Consider the following 27,204-nt stretch of genomic DNA (forward strand, 5'->3'; position numbering starts at 1 on the left):
GGGCTGTACCCAAGCAGAATTATCTTCTCTTTCAAGGGAAGTGTTAACACTGGTTAACAGTTCCCAACAGAAGGTGAATCTGAATGCTACTCAGAAGAAGAAAACACTCAAAAAGTGACCACTCCTTGGAAAGGAAGACGTGCCAATAACATGAGCATGATCCAAACAGAAGACCAAACTGTCACCCATGAAAGCCCAAAGGACAAAAAGGAGTGGTATCTGCAATTCTCAGGTTTTTCAGAAAGAAGTGCTCCAGAAAAGTGAGCCAGATATGGATCCAGCAACCATTAAGTATTTGCTACATGGGACAGCTCAGCTGAATTAAAACACTGTAAATTTAAAAGTTTCTTCCTCTCCCCATCATAAAGGACAACTTGAATACTTAATTTTGTGGACACAGCAACACCCTACTCTCAAGATAACAAAAGCAGCATAGAAGATGCTGTTTTGTTTCAGTACCTCCTTACACAAACTGTATCAAGCTGAGGTTTAAAATTAAATAGCATTACTGTATCATCACTTGAAAAGTCAGAAACTGAGGAAAAATGCATAGGAAACCCCTCAGATTTACTGCAACTTTTGAAAAAGGTCAGTAGGGACAAATATGTTTCTGCATAAAAATTAGTATCAAAACCTGTTTTTCATTTTCTAACAACAAATGATCAATATAGGTTAAATGCCTGAATCTCACTTGTGGGACAGTGTGACCATGTACATTTTACATACATGATGCGACTTAAAGTGCATTTATCAGATTATGTCTTCAACAACAATTCCCACCTTCTCAGTACTTGTTTTTTTCCCAAATAAGGCTGTGCCATCTCTTCAGATGTGTGAGTTCATTTACTATATAACCATGTCTATAACACATCACCAAAACAATTCAAACCAACTTGCAGGGGGAAAAATGACACAAACCGATGAAAGTCAGCTGAATCCTCCAGCCCAGCCCAGCCCTACAGCACAGAACAGCTGTCTAACACACTCAGAGACAGTGCTTTCCATGATGTGAAGAAAGGCACAGGGAGTGGGAATTCCTGAAGCTAGAGGTCTGGACATTTATGGCACAGACTAGCCTTGAATATGAGTAAACTTGAGGGCAGCAGCATGGAGTATTTGGAGACCATAAAAGAAGGAAAAGATAGATATGCTAAAAAAAAAGGTGTGCAAAGAATACTTCATATGTGTAACTGACTATACAGCCCTTTTTGCACACAGAGAGAGATGCAAAGTAAACAGAGATTGCAAAGGTTGATACATGTAGATGAAATTAAAGGCTCCAGCAAAAAGTAGCCAAAATATTTTTTAAAGAGAGAAGTTAATTCTCCAGTTCCTTTTACCGAATAAAATACTAAATGTATCATTTGTAGACATCACTGCCATTGCAGTAGTAACTGAAAACTGTGAAGACAGTTAACAGAAGGCACCCTATTTGTATTAACAGCAGCTATTTCAGTCAGTGTGTACAGTGTACAGCAGATCTTCCTGATTAAAAAAATCATAAATATTTATACATATAAACATACACTTACAAATAGAGATATTTATACAATCCTCCACTTCTCTGGCCTTGGGCATTCTCTCTCTTCTACACTACACACTCTTATTTCTAATTAAAAAAACCCTCAAAACTTGTTTCAGAAAATTTTAAAAACAAAAAGTTTCTCATCCTTCTGGATGAGAAATTCCAAATGAATGAGAATTCCAAAATCATCATAGAAAAAATTCTGTCCATAGATTTAACTCCTTATTAAGTATTCTGGTTTTATATCATTTCCAATTGGACAATCAAGAATTGATTTGCATTTTATTAGCGAGAGATTACCTTATCAATGGCTGATGCAGAGCAACCAAAGAAGCGTGGACTATAACCGATATGACAGAAAGGTGGAAGTAATCAAACATAACATTGACGTAATGGTGAAGGCCCTGGTGGAGGTTAAAGTGCAACTTTAAAGTTCGGCTACTAATTGGCTGTAGTGTGCTCAGGTCATCTGGTCTAAAAAGAAATCAACAGAACAACATACAATTAGAACAATCATATTTAAAGTGCAAGTTATTAATAACTGACTCAGACAGAAATTTATCAGAAGTCCATACTTTGGAACACAATGGCATGTCCCCCAGAGGAAAAAAAGTTAGAATGAGACAAACCAGTTATGAAATCTTAAGCAACTTCAGCATTAGATTTCTTTTTTACCATCATTTAGGTCTAATGTGAACATACTATATCTATAAATAATACAGATTTAAACAGATTAAGGGGTTAACATATATTCTTGCTTTAACAAAATCTTCTATATTTAAACTTACGAGTAGTCTGTATCCGTGAAGTGTAAATCTAATGTTAGCAGAAAATTCATTTCATTAAGCGACTCCTCAATCTACAAAGAAATTGTAGAAGCATGAAATCTTTCAGGTCCCTTATTTGTACTAATTCAAATTGTATATAACAAAGCCTAAATTATCTGAATATAGTAAATTTGAACAGCAGATTACCTTCCTCTCATCTAACAGCATTTTTATTTTGAAAATCATCACATCATTCACAGAAACTTCTTCATTTTTGTAAAGAATCTGAAATGTTTTACTGCAAACTATATTGTCATGGACTGAAGCGGGAAAGGCAAGATCTGTTGCACCTGAAGAGAGAAAAAAGTATTAATTTTTATTTATTTAATAATTTAATATTTTAATTAACTATTAAAAAGAAAATTAATCATTTCCATCAGCTTCATGATTACTATTAAAACTGTAACAACATCAGTAATGTAAGTGGTTTTCAGTCAGTGACTGATGAAGGTTGAAGGGGTACATTTTGTTTCAAAGAAACACTATCAGTACTTTTAATATAATTTGCTTTTAATATAAGTTCTGAGGAATTTTTGCTTTGTTACAAACCAAAGACATTCTAGGCATCAAAAATTGCAATAAAAATCCTGAATTGTCTTCTTTCATCTAGCATTCATGTTAATCTGCAGGTTTTAACCACACTGAAAACAAAATTACCTACAGATGAGGCAAAGAGGTTAAATGACATATACCACTCCACTGAATCAATCAAGACCAGAGATTGTTTGTTCTTTCTTTCAAGATCCTTGCACCCTACTCAGGCCAAACTAATACCGAGCTTATCACCTGAACCTGACACTGCACATGGAATATGACACTTCAAAGGCTACTCATCACAAAGAGCTCAGAAAAGTGTGATAAATGGTGGGGGAATCTTTTGCTGAAAAAAAAAAGAGTTAAAAGGTTTGGAGAAGAAATGAGAAAGGGAATGATTTAAAACAGTAATTGAGGAAATATTTATCATAATAGCAAAGGATTATCACACAGGAAGTATCACAATGGGTACTATCCTCTGGAAAAAAGCTAAAAGAAGTTGGAACTTGGAAGAACAGAAGTAACAGAAATACTGACACTCATAACTCCTCTTAAACAATGGCTCAATAACATCAATATCTTCCAAGACAAAATGTCTTAGAAATCGTGAAATTGAGGGTGCAAAAGATTTTTTAAAATTCTTTTCATTCTTCTTAATAAATTACTTCAAAGGAATCCACAAGAGGAAAAAAAACATCTGCAGTTTTCAGTCTACAGCTTTGGGCCTCTGATAGAATATTACTGCCCTTGGCAAACATTCCCACTCTTAGTAACATCTTAATTCAACTTGTCCTCAGAAATGTACAAATACTGGGTTTTGCTGAAGTGTTTTCATACATATCATCAGTTTAGGTATCCTGGACAAAGTGCTTACAAAGGCTGAATCATTACTGTGTAATTCCCCTATGAATAATGCCACTTTCAGCTTACATCCATCTGTGTCATCTGTTACAGCTGAAGGGCAGAGCAGGTATGGTTTCACTTGGCACATAATCTGATATAACTGCACAGCATCAGCAAAAGGGATCTCCCACTCCTGTCTGAAACAAAAGAAGTAATGGAGACAAATGGCTGAGGTCCCACTTGCTCTGCAGTGTCCAAGCCTGAGCTGCAGCCCTGAGCTCTGCTGACCTCAGCGGAACACAAACCGGCACCCCTAGAAGAGAGAGAGGAGCTGCAGAGCAAAAGCTGAGTCAGGAACAGGCTGAGCCACTTCCACATGGGGAGCAAGGTCTCACACACGTGGGGTCATCAAGGCAAAACTGCTGCCTTTTAAATCAAAGATGCACTGACTGGCCAGGACTATTCCTAAGCTTCTATCCACGCAAAAGACTGTTTCCACAACAGAGGAGAAAAAAAGTGGGAATTTTTTTACTCTTGCATATAAATGACGTATTTACTCTTACATATTCATTACACTTGCATATAAATTTATTATATTTTTATATATATATATTTTTATATTTAGAAGATAATTTACTCTTGCATCATAAAACCAGACACCTCATTCCTTCCTACTCTGCCTTCGCTGGTTTTTCCTCCCCATTTTATTTTTCTCTGAAAACCAGCCATGAATTTTTGAGAGAAGGAGGAATTCAGAACATCCTTAAATCTGAAACAACCTCATAAAGGCTAAAAATAAATATGTTTTTCTTTTCATTTTCTACAGCACAACTACACCTTCCTTCAAAGTACAAGAATAATAAAAGACCTTCGCAAGACTGGAGCTAAAGCAAGTGAATTGCTTTAGCATATCTGTAATGACACTCGTGCTGTGTCCCAAGCAGTTCTCATGAGCTACTAAAAGATGAGAAAAATAGAAATGGAAAAAAATACTTATTTAAATTAATGGAGGACTGCATGAAGAGCTGGGCAAGGGGTGAAAGGAGATAAAAGTGAACTGGAAAAAGAGGAAAAACTTAAGACTGTGTATTTGACTCAGGAAAATAAAAGGAGGAGAGACATCAAACAAATGGTCTGTAGGAGAGGGGAAAACACAACCAAAGTCAGGAAACTGCAGATGACTTGTGCCTAGAAGAAGGCAAAATTACTTGGAGAGGAGTGGGAAAATCATGACATGACAAAGCGAATAGAATTTAGAATAGGCAAATACGAGAAAGACTGAAAAGAGAGGAAAGTACAGAAAGAAGCACCTGATCAATAAAGGACAGCATTCCCAAGAATGGGGATCCTGACCAGCCTCCTCTGTGGTCAGCAAGCAACATTTTCACACAGTGAATCAGCACTGTGCTACTCTACACTGAGACCAATAGCAGCTATTTTCTGCACATACCAGCAGTCTCAGGAATTGCTATCAGCTATTCCTCCTCTTGAGCAGGGGGGCTGCATGTGAGCCTGCAGCACCCAGCTCTGCTAAATCAAGCAGGTGGCTAATGGAAATGGAAAGCAGAGGTTCTCAGCAAGACCTAGCACTACCATGTCCACAAGAAGGCCAAACAAATCCCCTTTCACTGAGCAGCCTGTACCCTTCCTTCTGCTCTGTTGTGAGACAAACATTATCAGTAACTACCTGAAAACAGAACTGAGAAACTGATCAAAAAAGGGCCCCAAAAAGGGTTTGAAGGGGTTTGGGTTTCTTGTAAAACAGCTGCTTGTCAACTGAAAGAGTTCCCCAGCTGAGTTTCCAGACCAAATCAAACATTTGTGTCAACAGCACACAGAGCAATATGAAGGTAAGACAGAGCAGCCAGGGGAATCAAGCAATCTTTTTTTTTCTTTGTCAGAGCTGCTGATCTAAACTCACACCAAACTGCACTCTTAATGTTTGTACCCCTTTATGCCCAGTAACAGGAAACAAGAGATAACACACATGTCACAATTTGATAACAAGACAGCAGCTTTCTGACAAAAAAATAACCTAAGACCATTCAAAAATATACCACGAAATGGAAAAGCTTTTTTTTCCAGCAATATCAATCATATTATTCAGTGTCACTTCTCAAAAAGTGTGTTTTACTAAAGGATGTTTACCAGACCCAAATTCTCTAAACTGCATTAAACTTTGCCTTTGAAGTGGGGTAATCTTGGCTCATCAGAACTATTCATTTATTTCACACAAGTCCAAGAAATATTTAGGAAGCTTGACCAAAATCCAGTATCTCCACTGTTGCTGTACTCAGAGCTACTTTCAAAATAGCCTCAAAAATTCAGTTACATCCTATCAGACTGTATTCAGTTACATTTTCTCAGACTATATTGGGTTTTTCTTCCTTTAAATTCCCATAATTCCATGTAACATTTGAAAACTTAATTATTGTTCTGCTTTTCACATTTTTACATTATGTTGAGGTATGGCCTACACAGAATTAGGTGAGCCCCAAGAGGTTTCTCTGGATTTAGTTTGCATGGTTATAGAAATCAAAAGTGAATGACAGGTTTAAAAAAGAAAAAAGATAAGGGAAATCTGTTCAGGAGATTAAATCAATTTTCCAGTGTTCCACTAGAGAACAACAGAGTAAGTTTGAAAACTGCATACTTTCAAAGTGTTCTTTTCAGAAAAAGAATGGGCTTATCAATCTGTGTAAGAGTCTGTATCTGAAATTCTCCATTGCTTCCAGATATCTACTTAGATCTGCCCTTGATCATCTTAGCCTGAAACATGGAGAAGACTGAGCCAATCAGTGGAAAAAAACAGAAGACACTCATATAAAGCAACCACCATATTTTGCTACCAGCAGAGACGATCAGCAGATGAAAAACAATAACACAAATTCTGTAATCAACTTTTGAGTCCTGTTGTTAAGAACAAAATATATATGCATTGTGTTAGTAACAAAATTAAAAATGCTTCTGTATTAGTTATAAAAATATACAACAAAAAGTGTAATTCCTCAATTAGCAAGGCAAGATAATGACCTAATTTACTGAAAAGTTTTTACACTTACCAGTTCCATGTAACAAACTAGCTTCCAATATGTGTGGAATTCTTGGAGGAATTTTCATTGATGCACGAATCTGGTAAAAGCTAAAGCAAAAGAGTGACTTGGTAAAGATGTGTTAGAGTACATCTCATTTACCATATACAGATATACTGACAAAGGCAGGAATGGATAATGGGAAAAAGGAACAGATCAAGGAAGTCTACAAAGCTTAATACTGTCTCACTTGACCCTTACTTCGTTATATTTTATTTTTTTTAATTATTAACCAAAGTAATAGTCAAACATGAATAAAAAGAAATCCCAACACAAGCTTTTCCACACCCGACAGAGTTGGGGGAAATACCTGCAAAGACCTGCAGTAAACTACACTGGGAAACTGGTATGAATGAAAAATCAGGATTATCCCATTCACTACAGTCATCTCAGAAGGATCTGCCATGTTGCACATCTACAGGACTGCTATAATCATTTCTGACACTGAAGGAGGTGAAACTGCAGTTTGTACAACTCCCCCCTCCAGGATCCTCTGAAAAAACACTGATTACCAGACACTCCCTGTGCGGTTTGTGGCCACCAGCTATGCAAAAGAGCAAATAAAAGGTCACACTAAGCAAAACACAACAGTACCTATATGCTATCAAAGCCAGGAACTGCAGGCTTCAAACTTAAAATTGATAAAAACCCCAACAACAAGTCTTTGGGGTCTCTACCCCATCTCTAAACCATTTTCATCTTATTCAGCTCAATACCATTTCCAACTTTGATTTTCATCTAAGAAATCCTTAACTGTCAACAGACTGATTTTATGGAAGCCTCTACATAACACAAGCACCCACAAATACCCTTAGATGACACCTTCTAACCTTCCCATCCCATTTCAGATAATTTATTTTTGTTTGAAGACTTAGCTTCAGTTCCTTAGTGAGCTGATGTGACCACACAGCTCCACGAAGACTAGGACCAGTAAAAGAGGCAGCACAAACACAGGTACAGGGGTAAGAAAACCCCACCTTTTTTGGTAGGAGCATTGTCATAAATGCCCTTAGGAGTACACTTTTACCCCTCATATTTCACCCACAGTGTACACCCAATCACAGTCAGGGCTTTCATCATCCCCAAGAATCCAAACCCAAACCAATGTATTTGTTGTTTTCTGATTTTGACTTCTAACATTTCAACTGAAGCTCCCCATTTGGGACTGAATGTGAATTAGCCTAACAATCAGCCAGTGAAAAAGCCCTTAATTTAATTCTTTCACAAAATTAAAAGTCAACTTTAAACACATCAAAACTTATACATCAAAGAATGCTTTATAATGAAGCAGTAACATTGTTAGAGATAAGAGATTAAGCAATTCCTACTTTTAAAAAGCAGAGCAAAACTTAACCTATTGCAAGCTACTAGTTACATTTCATTTTTTGAAACCCACAGGTCAAACATGATTCCAAATACATTCTCTAAGTGATTAATAAATAGTAAATTAATTCATTTTGTATTGGGTTAAAGAAATATGAATTAACATTAAGCTTTCACTGTTATCTTCTCCAAGAGTATACAGAATTGAGAAGATGAAGAGTGCCCTCTCAACAGTAACCCAGGAGGATGCAGCACAGTACTGATGTACTCCTTTTTTCTGGGTCAGATGAGACTTCCCTCATTCATTTAGTGACTCATTTCACCTATACTGAAGAAACATGATACATGATAATGTACAATAGCCTCAGCAAGGAGATATTTTCCACCAGCCCCAGCTTCACAGTGTCATTTTTGGATCCACAGTAAACATTCATCAAGAGACTGATGCCTTACCACTACTGGCTGCATCTTCCCATGATCCTGATGACCAGCTTGTCATGGTAAAGCATACTGCTTGTTATTTCATTAAAAGAAATTATTTCATTGTATTAAAAGAATGTAAAATTACTTATATGGTTTACATGAAATATTTTGTTGCAGTTTTCTATTAAAACATCACATCTCAGTAAGTTCAGAGATATGCCACATATTTTAATTCACCTTGGCTTTAGCCTACCAAACTATTCATACCAAATTGTCATTCTATTAGAATTTTAAAAATCCAAAATCTGCATAATTCTCAGCTGATGTTCAGAAGCATGTGACAGCTCTGCAGAGCATAAATTTAACTCAGGATTAACAACTTTATCAAATGTGGATAGATTACTGAATAAGGACTGTAACAAGGTAAAATGAAAGGCAAAGCAAAATAAAAACTGAGCATTAAACAGAAAAAAGGAGCAATGGGATACTCCCATTACTTAATCCAATAAGGCTCATTCACCCCAGAGATACTATTAAGTGACTGTTTACAGTTTGTGCCTCAAAGAAAACGATCAATAGAATTGTTCATGCTTAAAATGTAATTTGTGAAACCAAAAGGCTGTTAGGACATCCTTTCTTTCTTATTATTGTTTGCTTGCAATTAATCAAGAGCAGACCATTCTATCCTTTTTCTTCAGCAAACCCTCTACCTGCCTGACATTTTTATTTGGTTCCATAGGGAGATGAAGGTGTCTTGTTTGCTTGTTTGAGACAGATGGGTTAGCTTTTCAGCAGATTTATACTTTAAGCAGTTTAGAACACAAAACATTCACCTGTTATGCTGAATAATAAAATCTTGTAGGAGTTCAGCTAAGGGCAAATACGCAAACACTAATTCAAAATCTTATGCCTAGATAGATAACAAAATTATTTAACTGCACTAAGTTACTTTAAAAGGAAAGACAGCCCCCTACACAGTATTTACCTGAATTATTCACTGTCATTCATCTTTAAATGCTGTATAGATTAAGGATCTATCTGCAAATGAAGAGCTATTATACTGAAACAGGATACCTGATTCACAAAGGTATTATATTTGCAATTTGTAAATAAGGAAATACTTTTTTTAAAGTTATGATATACATTTCTCATTTGACAGCAAAATTTTAAAAGTAATGAAAAAAAATGGATCAAGTTTAATCACTCTTTTTCCCCAAGCCCTGCCTTCCTCATCTTGCCATCTTTTGTTCAATCCACGAATCAATTTGCATTGCAATGCTTCCATTTCTATTAAAAACCAAAACAAAATCAAGTCACTTTAAACTATTTCCTGGCTGTACTATAAACATTGTTTAATTCTCGTCAGGACAGCTGACACATAAACCTGATCTATGGTATTTGCTTGGGCCTACACATAGCAATTCAGTATCAAGGACTTGTTACTCACCTATCACATTCAATTCTCCCAAATATCCTTAAAACACTCCATAAATAAGATCTGAATACAATCAGCTCTCCACTGTCTCACATATCAACTCCCCACTATCTAATGTAATGAGAGAATGAAGGTATCCTGCCTAGTGGAAAATTCCAGATGATAACAGTGCTACAGATCACACAACCCATGGTGCAGCAAACGTGCCCAGATCAATGAAGTAAACTCCAGGCTGCCAATGCTTTCAAACCCCACTCCAGCTTCTTCCAAATGGTGGAACATGGCAGATTTAAACACACACTCGCAGGCTTACCACTAGAACTTTTCAGACACAGCAGCTCGGGTCCATTGGTGTGTCTATACTACACTGCTTTCCTGAAGCCCACTGGAAGGGAGAACCCAGCACAAACATCCCACAGCATGGCCCGTGCTGAAGCAAAGCCAGTGAGACTCACATGCCCAACCTCAGTACAGCACATTTTCTCTAACATGCATCTCTAAGTCACAGGAACATGACAGGGGAATTATCAAACTGATCCTGCACCAGTCTGGTACTTTTTCAAGTCCTGATTCTGAGAGCAACCTAGATAAATGCTCTACTAGTAACAGAGACAGGGCTTCAGGTTCATATAAAGCTATATGTAAAACTGTTTTCCAGAGCAGAAATACTAGAAAAACAAAATAGCTCAAGCTTTGCAGATAGCATTAAGATTCCAGAAAAGTGCTAAGGTTCTTAAAGCATAGACTAGCTGTGTTTCTATGTGAAGATTTTAAAAGAATAATTTGAAAAAAAAAGTTACAATCTCTCCCTTCATCTCTGTTTTGACTGCATTACATGAAAAAAACCCCACCATTTTCAGATTATTAACTGAAACTGCCACATCATCATTGATTTTTTAAGATAACAAAGAAGTCTGAAGTATTTTGACAAAGACATTTTAAAGTTACTCTGTTTTGAAGAAAAGAATTAGTGGCATTCAGAAAGGTCGTATACTGTAAGAATGACCTGTAAAAAACAGCAAAATCCTTCAGACTATCATTTGTGTCATCAGCTCAAGCAAGATTACCCTGTATTTCTCTAAACAGAGAACAAACCAACAGAAATACCACCAAGAACTTTAATTTACAGTATGACAGAAAATGCATTTTTGCATGATTAAAATAAAATAAAAAATTAATCATGAGCAAGAGCCTGATATGCATTAACTGTTAAAGTACCCTGACAGATTATGCCAGCACCTGACAATTCAGCAAGATCCTGTGATGTTAGATGACACAGCTAGTGTTTGTCACTTTAAAAGGCTGGGTTACAACGGCAGCTAAGGAAGTTGAGCCTTAACAAGAGTCACTGCAGTACAAGCAGTGCCGGCAACACAGCTGGATGAAGGTCTGACTACACCAAGAACAGATTTTGAATCAGTCTTGAGAACCATTTTTTCAACACAACAAGTCAATTGCTACAGTTTGATGTTCATGGGTGTTGATGTGATTTAAAGGACAGGCTCCAGAGGGAGGCTGAGTAAATGGAACTTGAAACAGTCTTAAGGATACTTTAGCATTGGAACAGATAAGCTATGGAATCTCCCCCTATGGAAGCTTTCAAGACATGAGGGACAGTGCTCCAAGCAATATGGTTTGTATCAAGTTCTGACCCTCCTTTCAGCAGGAAGAGAGTCAGAACTGTATGATATGCTACTATCCCTTTCAGCCTCAATCAGTCTATGATCACAGAAGTTATAGGAAACCTGAAAAACAGGGTTCAGCAATTTCCAACTTGATGACTGAAAGGCAACACAGAAAAAAGCACATATGGTTGGGAATTGGTACACAGAACAAGTTGCAGACACACCCGTCAGCAGAGCGTATTTCAGCTCCTGGTCTTAAGTCTACACAGGCAAAATCCCTCTCAACAGCTTCTCTGAAAGGCAGCATTTTTTACTTCGTATAAAATTTCAAATGTCATAGACTTAGGAAAAAAAAAGATGACCTACAACACCACCTCTGAAAATTTGCCAACCTCTCCTTCTCTAAATGTTTACAGCATTTACTTTACTTATCTTGGCAACAGACATGAGGTCCAGGATTAAAAATACCAGATCTCTTGCTCTAGTTGTACTACTTAAAACCTTTATCCTGAAACAGTTTGATATCCACCCCCCAAAAGGTACCTTTGCTTTTTCTTCAAATTTGGAGATAGTTCAAACATTTGAGATGTCTACTGAGACAGCACACAAGCAAAGCTGAAGTAGAGAGCTTATAAATATCCAAGTGATTTCTGTCAAACCCAGCCTATGCAGTCATTCTTCAGTAAATATATGCACTCGTGTCTGTTTATGTCATTTGGTCCTCAATGTCACTGAATGCAAATGTATAACCATGATATTAATGGTTCAAGGATATCTGGAGCTCAGTGTCCTTACAACAGACCTTGTAGAAAAAGGTGTTCTGAAATAAACAGCTAGAATTACTGCTCTCCTTTAGGCAGAGGACATCTCCACTGTCCATTCTGTGTATAAAGGATAAAATTTTGTTCATCAAGTTGTAATAAAATCTTGAAGATTCAAAAATCTGGCATGTGCCAGAAAATGCTTTCCCGCGCAGGAAAATTTATATGTTTCCTTTTTTTGTCCCCACTATGGGGGAACTTCATTTAGATAGCCGTGAGTAAGGGAGTTTTTACCACATTTGTGGAAAATGGTAACTTAAAATCTGAGCAGGAAATAGGTTTATCAATAACTGGAATGTATCTTGCTACTGACAAAAATAGAAACGTATGAAGTAATAGTGATTTGACTTTTTAATGCTCCCATATGGAACTACAGGGAGTAATGCATGCAAATGCAGTCATAAAGTACAACCATTATTAAAATAATAAAAAAATCTCAGCATTAAAAAAGCATATGAGTATTTATGGCAATAGCTGCACAAGACTTTACTTGAAAAACCACTTGGTTTGTCAGCTAAAGAACATTCCAAGGCAAGTGTACATTCTGAAAAAGCTTCTTAACACACTTCATCATTGAGGTAAAACTTTTTTGCTGTTCCTCTCCCACAAAAATTTTTTTGCTGTTTCTCTCACCAGAAGAGGAAAGACAGAAGCATGTGCATCAGAGTCTGAGCTTTCCTCTTCCCTAGATCCCACTGCACACACTGCACACTTAAATGTGCTCAGTCACATTAACAAGAGCAAGCACTGAATGTCGTGGACTGTAAAATTCACATGCACATTGGGTCACCTGCAGGGCAGATTCTAAATTTATAGTTAACCAAATGGAAGAACAGCTGTGACTCTGTATATGCAAAACCTCAAGAGAGCTCTTGGGATCTACCGACTGCAGGGCCCTATTAAAAACACACCCTGCACTCAGACCACCACTAAGATTTCTCTTTTTTTCCAAGGTGAGCTGTGGCTCAGGCAAGCAGGACTCGTTTGGTGCAGGAGGAAACAGAGCTGGAGATGAAGCACTGCTTTGCAACCATGGACTGTGGCAGTGAAAGGAGGAACTGCAGGGAAAACAGAGAGAAGAGCGAGTCTCCAGAGGAGCGGGCAGCTCTGGGGGCAGCAGTTCCGTGGAGGCAGCGTCATCCTGACCCTGGCACAGCTGTGTCCCACAGATCACACCTACGGATTCCCACGGCAGCAAACGGGCACTGACAGAAACTCCCACAGCACAGAGAGGCTGAGTCAGCAAATACTGAAAGGATCCAACAATGAGAAAAATATTCGTTTATTTCTGTTCAACACCCCTCTGTTCTACAAGAGAAGCCCCTGGCTACTGCAGAAACCCTACATCCCTAATTCTTCTATGGATTTATGAAACCAATCAAAAAAGCAGTTAAGACATTTAGCATTTCCCACAGTTACAAGCCAACACTGACAAATGCCAATGTAGTTTTCTAGGCAATCTGAGTACACCTGTAACATTTAAAGCATTCCATATGATTGTGGAACACAAATACTCTATCTTAAACATTACCCCAAATTTGCCAGGTTTTTTTTGTTACCTCCTAAGCATTCTGTAAAAAGGCAACCCAGGCAAAGAGGAAAATCACAACGGAAATAAAATAAGGTGCAATGGAACAGAAATAAGAGAACAGAGAAAGACGCAATAAAGCACAGGCAATAAAAAGTTGATTATTGAAGTGCAAAATTAAAACCAGAATTGGTTAGACTTGTTCCTCACCAGGAGACTTGCAGTTGTCTATAAAAATTTAATCCCACCAAAACCAGTTGGGGCCCACAAAATAACAAATGGACATCAAACTAGGTAGAGGGCTTATCTAGACAGGGAATTATTTAATACAAGTATAGAATGCATAGAAAGATTAGTATCTTGCAATCATTTTGTAATAAGTACTTCTAGTAGGAACCAATATGAGATTTACATTCTACTATAATGGTGGGATTTATCTGAGAAACTCTAATTCAGATACTTGAGTAACAGGAAAACTTTCATGCCCTATGTTTAAAATCTTTTTGCAGTCCCTTTAATGAAAAATCCATGTAATTCCCAGCTGACTGTTATTAAGATGAATAACACAATGAATGGGCAAACTTACAGGAAACAGATAAGAGGTTCTCATACATTTGAAAGTAAGTTTCCTTGAAAGTTAATTACTTTTTTGAAGTACCTCACATGCCTAGAGCACACATTTCTGAAAATTAGTCTTACATATAAACAAAATAGTAACTAGACCAAAAGTTTGATGAGAGTTATTATAGACTAATACCTCAACTGAGTCACAGCAGCTTGTTATGAAACAGGATTAAATACGTAAAACAGGAGAGAGGAAAGTAAATGCAACTGGAGATTTTGCCTTATTACTACAAAAGCCTTTTCACCATGTTCTTTCCACAAAACATACTCAGGCAGAATTCCTGCAGTGCTTATGAACATCTATTAAAAAACTTGAAAGGGGAACAGTCTCAAATAATTATTGCTTTTTTAAAGAGACGCATAAACATGCAGTACCAGATGAGTTCTTATATAATCAAATATATGTTAACTTATATTAGTCTATGTTTATAATTTCAGTTCCTCTTTTACTTCCTGTTCTTACTGAAGAGAAAAAGAAAGAAATCATACTAAATTTCCTTACATCTTTAAAGTACAACAGTCCCATAAAGCTTATCTTCAAGAATAATGATTTCTCATTCTCTTATAACAACTTTTAAACTATATTTATTTAGCTTGAAAGTATTTTTCATTTGACTTTTTGATTCATACTAGCCTTGCAAATGATATATTGTTTACCCACTTTGTGGCTTGGAACTTTTTAGTTTTCTGGGGAGAAAAGTATGGGATGCTAGGTTTTCCTAGCATACAGGGTCACAATTTTATAACTTCAGCCCTTGCAAACAGACATCAGTTTTTACTAAGACATATCACAACATATTAATTTCAAAATCAAAGTTTAGCAAACACAGCAGATGGGAGACCAGAAGACAACTCATTTTCTGGCCTTCACCAGTCTTTCAAACGTTGTAAGTTTTGCAGCTGTGCAATTCTGTTCCTCTCATCTGGTCAGTACACAAGCCTTACAATTCACTTTGCACCTTATTTTAATGAAAGGCAATCTCTGTTTTAATTGCAAATAGCAAACATTTAACCAGAGGGAAAATCAGGTACCACAAAGAAAACTTGCAAAAATCATGACAGAAGAGCCCATGTGAGCTACCGTATCTTATGTAAGATAAATCAAAGAAAGGTAGGTCACTTTCATCCCTTACCAACATCTTCATATTTTCCCCTGTAGTAAGCTGTGTAATTCATGAAAGTGACCTTAGCTCCTGTCATTTAATTTTTTACATTGAAACACTGTAGTTTCAAATAATATATACTGCTGAGATGTTATTAGCACACTAAGAAAGAAAAGTAATCTCTCAGATTTAGAAGTGTCTTTTTTCTTCAAGCAAGGCACATTTTCATGATTCATTTAAATCACCTTAAGCCAGTACTGCCCCAGGTAGAAGCATTTTGCAGACCAAAACCTCTTTTACGTATTTTTGTCCTGCCTCAAGTAAGTGTTGCTGTTCCATCACCTCTATGGTAAAAGAAACCAACATGCTCATCCACCTGAAAAGGGAAAAGAAGAATCCAGCAGGGGCTATTAACAGAAGGCAGGATCACACAGCCAGAGGAAAAAGCGTTCCCTTCAGTGACATGACTGAAGTTCCCTTCAGTGACAAGGGCTTAAGAAAGGCTGAGCTAGTGGTGGGGCTCCATGCTCAGAAATAATATGAAACTGTACTGCCACTTCTGGTAAATTATTTTTTCCTCAACTTCAAGAGTTTCAACTCCAAAAGCACTGAGAAGCAGAACTGCTTTATTATTATCATAAATCTTAAGAAATAACCTCAGAGAATATTACCAGAACAATGTCACAAGCAAGTAATGAAAAGTTAGCAGCATAAATTAAGACCTGTTTCTCTAAATTACGATGATCCTAAAAGCTTTTGAATGTCAAAGAATAAAGTGAACATTCAAGATTTGAAAGCAAAAACTCCACTTCTTTCCTGCTCATAAAAAAGAAGAGTTACTGTTCTTGAACAGACTTTTTGACATGATACAGCCACCTCCTACAGCAACAGTATCTTCCATCTCCTAAGACCTACCCTATCCAGTATACTCACAAGAATTAAATTTCTGAGGCCAGTTTATGTAAATGAAACAAATTACAGGAGAACAAACACACTAAGTACTCAAATCCCTTTTTCTCTTGCCAGGTTCCATAAGCTGGATATCCTGAAGACACACAGTACCTGCTGAACCTGTTCAACAAGTTAAAAAAATTATATAAGCAAGCAAAAAAACCAATTTGTTTTTCTAAAGTCTACATTTTTCAAAGGCTTCTGTTTTGAGAAAACCATAAAAAGCACCACAGAAAACCTCAAATGGTATCCAAAATATTTTGAAATCAATTTTATGTAGGAATGTATTCAGGAAAGGTAGGAAACAAATTGCTGAAAGGAAGGCATGCAAAAGTACTATGAGATGAAAACTGAGAAAATAACCAGAACAAGAGAAAAACTCCATAGAAGAAGCACTAATCATAGTGATATGACTGAAGTGCAGAGATGATCATCAAGGTGATCATATGATTTACTTTCTACATACACTGAGGGGCCTCTAACTTTCCATGCATCTGGGTGTCGAACTCATTTTGTTCCCCTTACAAGGCTGACTTCCCAGCAGTGCTCCCTGTGAGCTGAGATCTGCAAAATCCACTGAAGAAGAGCCCGAGGTCTCCTTGCAGAGTTGGAAGCTGAGGGTTTCTGCTGCTCTGGATCCCTTTCTATCATCTCCTCCTTCCTCCTTTCAGAACTGACCTACAGAAAAGGGACTGTGCATTCTGGACGTGATTAGGGGCCCTTTCTCTGCCAAGTACCAGAGCTGGATCTCTCTGACTTCTGCAATAATCTGATTCCTTCTCTGTGCCAGTCAAGCAAGCTGGCATCTGGGAAACCTTATCCTTTCTTATAGCAAGGAAATGTCAAGAATAATGACTTGAAATTTAGACTGTGCTTTTACAATAGAAGGACTTCTGCAAGAAATTAAGTTTAAGGAATTCTGTTTACCCCTTTTCCTCTGTCCTGTCCTCCCAGGCACTCAACTCTTTCCCCTGCAAGACATTTGCCACCTTTCTCAATTACACCAATGCACAACTTGCAGAGCAGCTCTGGACACTGGTCAGATCCAGCAGCTCAGCCAGCACAACCCACAGGGCAGGGCACTGCAGTGGCACGAAGCTGCCAGCAGCAAGGGAGGTGGAAACTGCAAACTGGCATTGCCAGGCAAGCTCTGTATCTCCACATGAGGGCTTAGGGAAATTAGAATTGACATACCTGACATCTGTCATAACTCTGTATCCTTGGGGCAGGGATGCCAACTGAGATGAATGCAAAAGTTCAAACAGAGGTTTTGTTTCAAAACATACTGATCTCTGGGCTGCTGTCACTGACCACATCATACTGACATAATGGCCTCACCCGTGCCAGATATGTCTTCCTAACACAGAGGCTGGAACTTTTATGGACATTTCCCTCAGGATTAGTTGTAGTCCAGGATTACAGTTAAACCAACCCAAAAGCTAGCTGGTGACAGAAGTAGGCATCCCATTCCTCCTGAGTACTTTATACTCCTGCACACCACCACTGACAGAATATCTGATGCTGATGTGGACCAGAGAGATTTAAAAAAATACAACCCAGAATGATTCTGGTTTTGCCAGTTTTTTCCTGCTGGTTTACCACTTTGAGCTGACCAACCATAAGGTGAAAGAGCATGGCTGCAGGCACACAAGAAGCACCAGAAGCAGGATCACCCTACTCAGGCAGATGCTCTCCAACCCATCTCCATACCTGTAAGATCTCTACCATTATCCCTGTGTTCCTGCCAGCTTAACCCCCTCTCTGACTATACTGCTGCCAGAAGCAAGCCCATCCAACTGACCTGACTGCAGGAGCAGACAAAGCAGGAGAAGACCATGCATATCACACCTTTTGGCAGATACATGCTCAGGCCCAATATAAATCCATAGAATGCTATTTCACTCCAGATTTGGGTTCATGACACCAACAGTGGGCCATGCTGGGTATACTCTCTCACCCTCTCCCTCCACCAAAAAAACAATGGAGCTCAGGCACAACCATCCAGATCAAAGAAACATGCACAAGTGAAAAATACACCTCTTTTTTCTTCCCAGTCTGATTACCTCCAATAACTTGGATGCTACTTCATGCAGTAAAAATACACAAATACAGAAAATTATTAGCAGCAGGTCTTGATCACTTAATCTAAGGTATTCATCATATTTTTTGAGAAAATATGAGGCAAATTTTTAAAGCAATTTTAAAACTTTGCAAATCAACAAAGGAAGTTATGTATACATAAGCATGAACATGATGGTCAGGTCTAGAGGGCCTCTAAGTATTTGGAGATATTTTAAGCTTCTTCCCCCATGGCCAGTGTGAGTCAGAATCTGGGAAAGGCTGAACAAGTAGAGTGGGTTGAAATAAGGGTAAAAAATATTCAAAAATTTGATGAGTTACTTTGTGTGGAGTACAGTAATTGGCAGGAGGCATAAGAAGTAAAAGAGGAAGATATTTTGAAGCAAACACCTGACTGGAGTCACTGATTGAGTCTGTGTTTGGTGGTGGGACTGAGCCTGGTTCCCTATTTCTAAAAGCTATATGCTCTCTGCAGTTTGTGATGATCCAGTAAAGTGCTGCTTGTGATTACAGATACAGGTGCACATCAAGATATTGGTTTGTACGAGCAGCAAAGGGGGCACTAAAAAACACCATACCAGAAACTTCTGCTGTATTGTGAGGCAGTCAAGACTTTGAAACACAGGATGAGCATCTTTCTCTCTCTCTCTCTTCCCTCAGATAGCTATAGATGGTAAACTAACTTAAGGAATCATATTTCTGCTGTAACTATTATGTGTATCAACCAAGTACACATAAATAAGGCAAAACACCCATGAATGACAGATTTTTCTGGGTTTTGCTACCATCTCACAGTGTCAGGTCTGAACTGTAAGACTATGCACAAGCTACAACCTTCTGCACATAAGGGTGTTAACACTTGAAAGAATCTCAAAAGTAGCAATTTTAGTAACTAAATATGTATTCAATGCAAAGTTAAAACTGTTACTGCTGTCACATGCCACTCCATAATACTGAACTCAGTAAAACTCCATTTAGAAAAAGAAGGTGCATATTCAAGAAATCATTATTTGTGATGCCTTCAACTAACACCTATGCCCATTTACCTTCATATTATACACAGCTGAGTGCTATATGTTCTACAGAATAAAGAATGGGTCATTTCCAGATAAAATCCCCTTATACTAATTCCTGTCTTACACTGCCATTTACTCCCTCACTAAACTAAACTCGTTGATCATGTTTCTCCTGACAGACTTCATGGCAAGGCATGCTGAAGTGCAATTGTTACTTTGCAGTGTGAAATGGTACCTGGTGTTATATACACAAGACCCCTATTTCTTCAGTTGCATAAAGAAAGATGGAATTACAAAGATCCTCCAAAAGCAGTCTCAAAGGATGGCAAATGATGCCATATCATCACACCAAAGAGCTGTGCCTACCACAGCCCTTTCAGGTCCAGAAAGGCAGGAAGATGGCATAACTAGGCATCTGTGCTCTTCATCTTTTTGTTCTTAGAAAATGGAATTTTGCCAAATTGAATGCCTTGAGGATGCCATTAGACAGCATTAATTCTGAGTGGAGAAAATGTTTTCCATTGCAAAATCATATTTTCAATTGCAAAAGTTGTTATTTTTAAAATGTCCAAAAGTACTACTTTAATGCAAGAGCTAAAATCTGAATAAAATTCAGGTGATTTGAAATTTGTATCCCATATCTGATAAGTCTAGAAGATGCAATGAGTACCCATGAACATTATAAAACATTGAAGTAATATTTTTGGAATATGGGGGGATACAGGAAAATAAACATACCCTCAGGACAACTATAACTACCAACTCTTAGCTATACCTCTATGTATAATGACTGAAGAAATAAGCATCTGTACAATCATCTTCATGGGTCAGAACATGCAGCTAAAACCTGCAGCATCTGTATCTCATTTAGTTTCTTAACCTGGAGTATAGTCTTCCAGGAATTCCCACAGAGAAGAGCAGGAAGGAGGATTCAAAAGTAGGAGTCCAATTTACAGTGGCTGTAGGTGACCCCCAGACAAGCTTCCCTGTGTGGCTCGAAGTCACAGATAATTGAAGTCTTCAGATAACTGAAGAAGACAAGCAGAACAACCTATCCATGTCTCCACTTCCACTCAGTGTGCTTCAAAAAACCTTAATTTCTCAGCTAACTCAAAGGAAACAGTGCTCAGTTTTCTACTTACTTTTCTAACCCCTATTTTCAACAAATATAAGATGTCATATTTTAGGAGACAAGATTCTGTCTTTTAAATTGTAACTGCTCTTTGGGACCATGTCATTGGTGTCTCAGACATGCTGCATCACAGGGGCTAATAGGATAATTGATGATACTAAGTTTCAACTTCTGCAGCAATGGCAATTTAAAATAAGACTTCCCCACTGCTCATTCCCAGTCTTACCCTTTCCTGCCTCAAAGCAAGCAGGATCTGTGTGTGGGCATCTACTGACAAACTCCAATCAGAAACTGATCCACTTAAAAAAACCAAAACAATGAAACAACAACAAAAAACTCAAGACCAAAAATATTTGCATAATTTTTCCTAGACAGATTATTCCATTGAGTTTACAGCCTAGCCTTCCAAATCTTAAGCCAGTATAATTGCTATTTGTATTGCTGTAAAACCATAACTGAAAAACAGAGCTCATCTTACAACTGTTGGACAAATTTGACAGCTTTCTCCCCTCTTTGTAAAAATGCATTACATTAGGTAAAGATCACAGTACAATACTTCAAAAGATAAGCTATCCTGTCAGAAGGTAATTCACAACACTTATTTCCAGAAAAATATGTCATACAGAAATGTAGTTTGAAAGTAAAAGTATGTCTGAGCTGTATGAAATAAAAAGAAGATGAAACAGGTGAACCTGAATGTTCCTTGTCCATCAAGCATTTGTTATTTGATCATATGCTAGCAACACAAACCATTAGCAAGGGCTCCTTCTTCATTTAAGGACTTTTCATTTCTGATATAAACAGGAGGAAGAAATATGGTCCTGCTGGAAGTGTACATTTTGAATTTTAATTTCTTGCTAAAAATTTTAAAATTAATGTAGGCAACTCACTGGATCCAGAAAACAATACAACCTTTTATATATTGCATTATTTCTCATGACATGACTGAGTAATCATAATAAGATTTATTAAATTTCATTCTCTGATTCAGTGTTATTTTCTTTTAAGCTACATTACACAACCACATGCATGAAAGCATAAAATGTCAAAGCTGCTTAGACACATCAGTGAGAATCTACACATGGAAAAACATAAATCTGTGGAACAGAAGAATATCATAGGGCTAAATTTTCAGTAGTCTCAGAAGCTTAAATTCCTTTGACTTTTAATAGGATTTAGGTTCACAAGCAACTTATGCTGCAATCCTACCAATAACCTTTCAGATATGATACATCTCCAAAAATACCTTTTAGGTTATAATCTGCCAAAGTCTCTCCTGTGGAAGGTATTTAGTATTATTCTTTCCATCTGTTACCCAACAGTTAAAAGCAAAAAGACTTTAAAGAAGTGTGGCAGACTTACATTACTAATACAAGTTCTTCATGTGGCTTTATAAGAATATTTTAACCCAAAACAAATTCAAATAAAAGAAAACTAAGACACACTAAACAGTAAATATGCAATAAAGAGCTACTGTTACTACTTTATTTTACTTCCTCTCCTCATAGTTTATATAACAACAAATTTACACAGCAAAAAAAAACCATTAGGAAGTTCTTTTTCCGAAACACACAATTAAACTGCAAGTATTGTACCTTACAAATTAAAATGGTACCAAAAAAAAGCAAAAGGGCAAAACACATAGACATAACTATTACAAGTATTCTAAACCCAGCTTTGGCCAGTTGTGTGTGCATACATACTACTGACAAAGTAACAAAAGATTGGTGAGAAAGTAAGAACTTAAAACTGGGATTATAAGAATGCACAGAGATGGGAGAAATGTAGATGAAAGCTGTTTTCAAAGCAGATCTTGCAGCAATGTGTGCTCTATGCTAAACTACAAACTACTAACTAAGTCTCTTTAGCTCATTAGATTTGCCATTTACAGGTAAAAAAAACAATACACAGCTCTGGGGAAATGCAAACCTCACATTCTCACAAGTGAGGGTTACCAGGAAACTCTTCCTGCCCACAGAAAAGGTGTGACTGTCCCAAGCTAGACATCAGGACCCATCCTCCCATGGGGAACACGGGAACTTCAACTGAGCACTACAAAGCACTGAGGCACTTTCAGCAAGCAGTTGTTCGGAATCAGACACTCTGAACACATTTGTATCTCAGTTCAGGATATATTTCTATCCTGACACATAAAAAATGTATGTAAATGAGGGGGTAAGCAACCTGTTCTTACAGCAAAGTCTTTGAAATTGAACAGTTTTAAGCTGAAGGAGGCTAGGGATACATGAGATACTAGAAATTCTTTCAGTCAGAGGGTGGTGAGGCACTGCAACAGGCTGCCCAGAGAAGGTGTGATCACCCCATCCCTGGAAGTGTTCAAGGCCAGGCTGGATGGGGCTCTAACTGTTCTAATGGAAGGTGCCTCCCCCATGGCAGGAGGGTTGGTACTGGATGACCTTTAATGCCCCTTCCAACCCAAGTCATTCTATGATTCTATGCAAAGACTGCTGGGACTACTGACCCATATCAGCCCATGGGAGGCGCCACTGGTCACCAGCTTTAGGTTGGACTTAGCACCACTGATCACAACTCTTTGAGCCAAATCATCCAACCAATTTTCCACTCAACTCATTCTCCACTTCTGTAATCAAATGATGTTATGGTACCTTTGTCTTTATAGAAGACCAGTACTATCGAGCCCCCACCTTACCTGTGTGAACTCTTATGAGCTAAGATGACAAAACAGCCTGAAACTTCACTACCTCAGACTATCATTCTCACAGGTCCCAAACAGATACATTTCTTTAATTCATTTTGTTACATGATACTCGCATATCAATCACTGTTTGAGCAAAACTCCTATCATCACATCTCACTAGCTCGAAACAAAAATTGTGTGAAGCCTTATTTGAATGTAATAACAGATAAAAATAAACCAATGGAGCCATCTGTAACAAGCTGGGTTGAAAGCAAATGGCACAGTTATAAGAAAACATAACAAAATAGCTGTATTGGATACATAAGACAAATATTTTATTACAATGCACTGTCTGTTAGCCCTTCTTGGAATAGTAGGTTATCTTCAAGTAAAGAAAATAAAAGTAAAGTAAAGAGGGTCACTCAGGAGGATAAGATAGTTATAACCCTTCATATAAATATGATCTTGAGTAAAATACTATGAGAAATTTGGGCTCAGTCTGCACTGAATTTCAATCAAAAGATTTGATCTTTTGAGGATTTGAGGCACCGTCCCCAATGACCCCAGTTTGCTGCATGCTGGTTTAGTTCACTGAGAGCTTTCCAGTCATAGAGCCTGGATGTCTCCAAAGGAAGTCGAACTACTCTGATCTACCTGTCACAAAATGCACTTCAGCCCCTGGGGGCAAAAAACAGTCTGAACCAACTACTGATCCAAACAACTTCAAATTACACTCATGATACAAAATGTCTGGTCCTCAGCAGAAGATGAGGTTAAAATCTAGTCTGAAGTAACCATGGAACCGCACAGATGCATGGACATCAGCACTGCTTTTAGTAATTAATTCCTTAAATACCAACTTTAACTGTTAGTGTAAACAAAGTCATAAGTGCTTCTGGTAACTGTAGTGCCACTACAGATACAAATCCAAGAAAATATGAGACACTTGGGATGCAAGAGTTGGCAGATTTCTTCAAATAGTTATAAAAGCAGGAAGACAGTAAAATGGGTTTGACTGAACATTAGGGTATGTGGACTCTACAGAAAAGGAGGGGAGGGTGGGGAATATGCCACAAATACCAATGACCAAACTCATGTTAGCTCATATTTAATAAAAGGGACAAAAGACTGACATCTAAAATACATAAGGGTGGACTTTTAGACAGATAGAGTGATTCACAAGTCAAAGCCATTAAGAAAAACAGCTAAAATGGATCAGAAAGAAATTTAGGCTGGGAATGATGACTCCAGTAATCAAATGAGTGAGAATCTGGACTCACTCTGCAAACAAATACTTTTGGAGTAAAATCTTGTAAGTTCTAATAAGGAACTTGATGTGATTACTTGCAATAGCTGACATTTTATTCTACACAGTTCAGAAGGTCGTGATGTTTCTAACTCCATGAGACAAGCATGCCACACTGGGAAGGCTTAAATGCACACAATACAATCAATTCTGTACTTGATTTTGGCAAGAGAAACCATGCTAAACACAGTCATAGCTAAAAAATAGGAGGCTAACAATGAAACTAAAGATTTCCTTTTCTGATCATTCAATCCATTATCCAAAAGCTCCTGCCACAACAGAAGTATTACATATGGTCTCAAATAAACAGTTTCATAGAAAAATACTGGGGCCTACCCAAATTAAATGAATTGAAATAGTCACATTTCTTGGTCTGTCAAATTATTCTGGAAGTTTTCTCTTCTTCCTGACATTAATTTCTACAGGAATGTGCCCACAGTTTAAGGTTCAGCTCAAAACCAGAGAAGTTATCTCCTCACGTCACTTTTCTCTTTGTGTCAGCATTTCATCTCTCTGAACTTGCCCTGTGAATTTACTGCTTTTTAGCTTACTGCAAGAGTAAGCTAAAAAGAAATACGCCAGGTAAGGCAGTGGTAATTATATAGCTGTGCTTTGCTTCTCAACTACCTTTCTGAGGAACCATTTGAATTGTTAGCTTAAGACAACCAAAACACTTTCTTCTCTTCAGGTTCTCCATGAGAGTAAATGTACTGCCATGCTCTACCCTCTCCTTCCTCACTGATTTCAAAGATTTAAAAAGGCTACAGTTCAAAAGACTGTGCTTTTTTGTTGAAGTAATTAGAATATTCTCAGTGTTTTCACAGACCTCTTAAGCCTTCCTTAATCCTTCTCTTCCAATGAAGAGTGAAATTACAATTTTCCCTAAAAAGAGGTCAGTTTGTTGTATGTACTTTGACTACATATAGTACCAAATATAATGGGTCATCACTTCAGTCAAAACACCCCCCCAGCTGTACTGAAAACAATACTCACATGCACACTGCACACACTCACACCCCAGTCTCGAACTAAGGCAAGGCTAAAACCACAAATATATTTTCTTATCAGTGCTTCTGAGGAAAGTTACTCTACAATGTTTTGGAAAAAGCAGCTATCGTAAATCAACACTGATACACCCTGTTCCATCTCTGCAAACACTAACACAGCCTAAACTCTAACATGCATTTTTACTGCAGTCTACTTGAGGATTGACAGAAGGCTAATGTACCACAACACGAAAGGACCAATAATCTTTAATAGCTCCAAAGTAAGCTACAAAGGATTATTTCCTGCACAGCCACAGGAAACAAGGACCTGAGAAAGTAATTTAGGACAATCATGTAATATCAAATGAAAGGAATGTGGAAAAGACTTCTACAGAGATAAGGTGGAGTAAGAGGAGGTCAGAAGAGTCTAAAGAGGCAGCCTGGAGTCCTGTGTAACTGGAGGCACAGCACAGGGACAAGAGAGAGGCTGGTGAAATTCTCCACTGCCAAACTGATAAACGAGTAGGTTAATTGGGGCAAGACCATTTTTTAAATATTGAAGAGAAACACCTATCATATTTCAAACAAAAGGGGTTACAGAAATTAATATATGCAAGGGTAAAGGTCTGGGTAAGAATATAATGCTCTCTCCATATCTACAGGTTTTCCCTCATCTCCAATTACACAAAAATATTGTATTACAAATGAGGTTTTAAGAAAAAATATTTTAATATTTAAAACTGAATCCTAGAAAGAACATAACTTTCCAATACAGAATAAAAAAAATCAAATCCCTATAATAATAGTCAATAACACATGAAGCAACACTGCATGACAGAGTACCCATTAAGGTCTTTCCAACAAGCCATCCAATGGAGTAAAGTTTGAAAAAACATGCTACCTACCCTCTTTGAAACAAATCCACATTGAAGAATTTGTGGAGCTCCACGGAGAATTCTACCATAGCCTGAACTTCACTCATGTTTATGAGGATGAAGAAGTCAAAACTTGTCAGCACCTTAGTTACTGAAAACAAAGAGAAAACAAACTATTTAGGACACAAGCTGGGGATAATGCACATCTGGTCCTAAAAAGGACAATGCTTACAAACAGTTTTGCACAGCTTTCCTAAATATGCAGGCCCTGAGGTAAACAAGAATAGAGGATGTACCAAATCCAGCTCACAGTAACTTCTACCTTTCTTGCGAAGGAATCAAGTGTTATCAGAGAAGCATCACTACACAGCGTCAGCATAATACAATCCTGGCACTTCCTGGTACCTGCATACTGCAGCTCTGCTCAGGTTCTTGGCTGGAGAGAGAAAAATACTTTCTGACAAGGAGAAAAAGAGATGGGCTGCTTCCAGCCCTTG

At 37.7% G+C, this 27,204-nt stretch overlaps 1 protein-coding gene across 4 annotated transcripts in view; it reads right to left on the reverse strand.

Moving 5' to 3' along the window:
• Positions 1–27,204, reverse strand: part of FAM135A (family with sequence similarity 135 member A) — a 78,749-nt gene that overhangs the window by 33,726 nt on the left and 17,819 nt on the right. For 3 of the 4 annotated variants that reach the window (XR_012579767.1, XM_005483931.4, XM_014264956.3), the window contains exons 3-7: positions 26,738–26,858; positions 6,792–6,871; positions 2,500–2,642; positions 2,314–2,384; positions 1,826–1,999 (exon numbers count right to left, since the gene is read on the reverse strand). Coding sequence is in view for 3 of the 4 variants with exons in the window: in XM_005483931.4 (XP_005483988.2) it covers positions 1,826–1,999; positions 2,314–2,384; positions 2,500–2,642; positions 6,792–6,871; positions 26,738–26,814 (545 nt within the window). In the remaining variant the exon portion in view is untranslated. Of the gene's footprint in view, positions 1–1,825; positions 2,000–2,313; positions 2,385–2,499; positions 2,643–6,791; positions 6,872–26,737; positions 26,859–27,204 lie in introns of those variants that run through there. The other variant, XM_074538448.1, reaches the window with a different exon arrangement.

Source organism: Zonotrichia albicollis, chromosome 3 (assembly GCF_047830755.1).
Source record: "Zonotrichia albicollis isolate bZonAlb1 chromosome 3, bZonAlb1.hap1, whole genome shotgun sequence".
Taxonomy (NCBI): domain Eukaryota; kingdom Metazoa; phylum Chordata; class Aves; order Passeriformes; family Passerellidae; genus Zonotrichia; species Zonotrichia albicollis.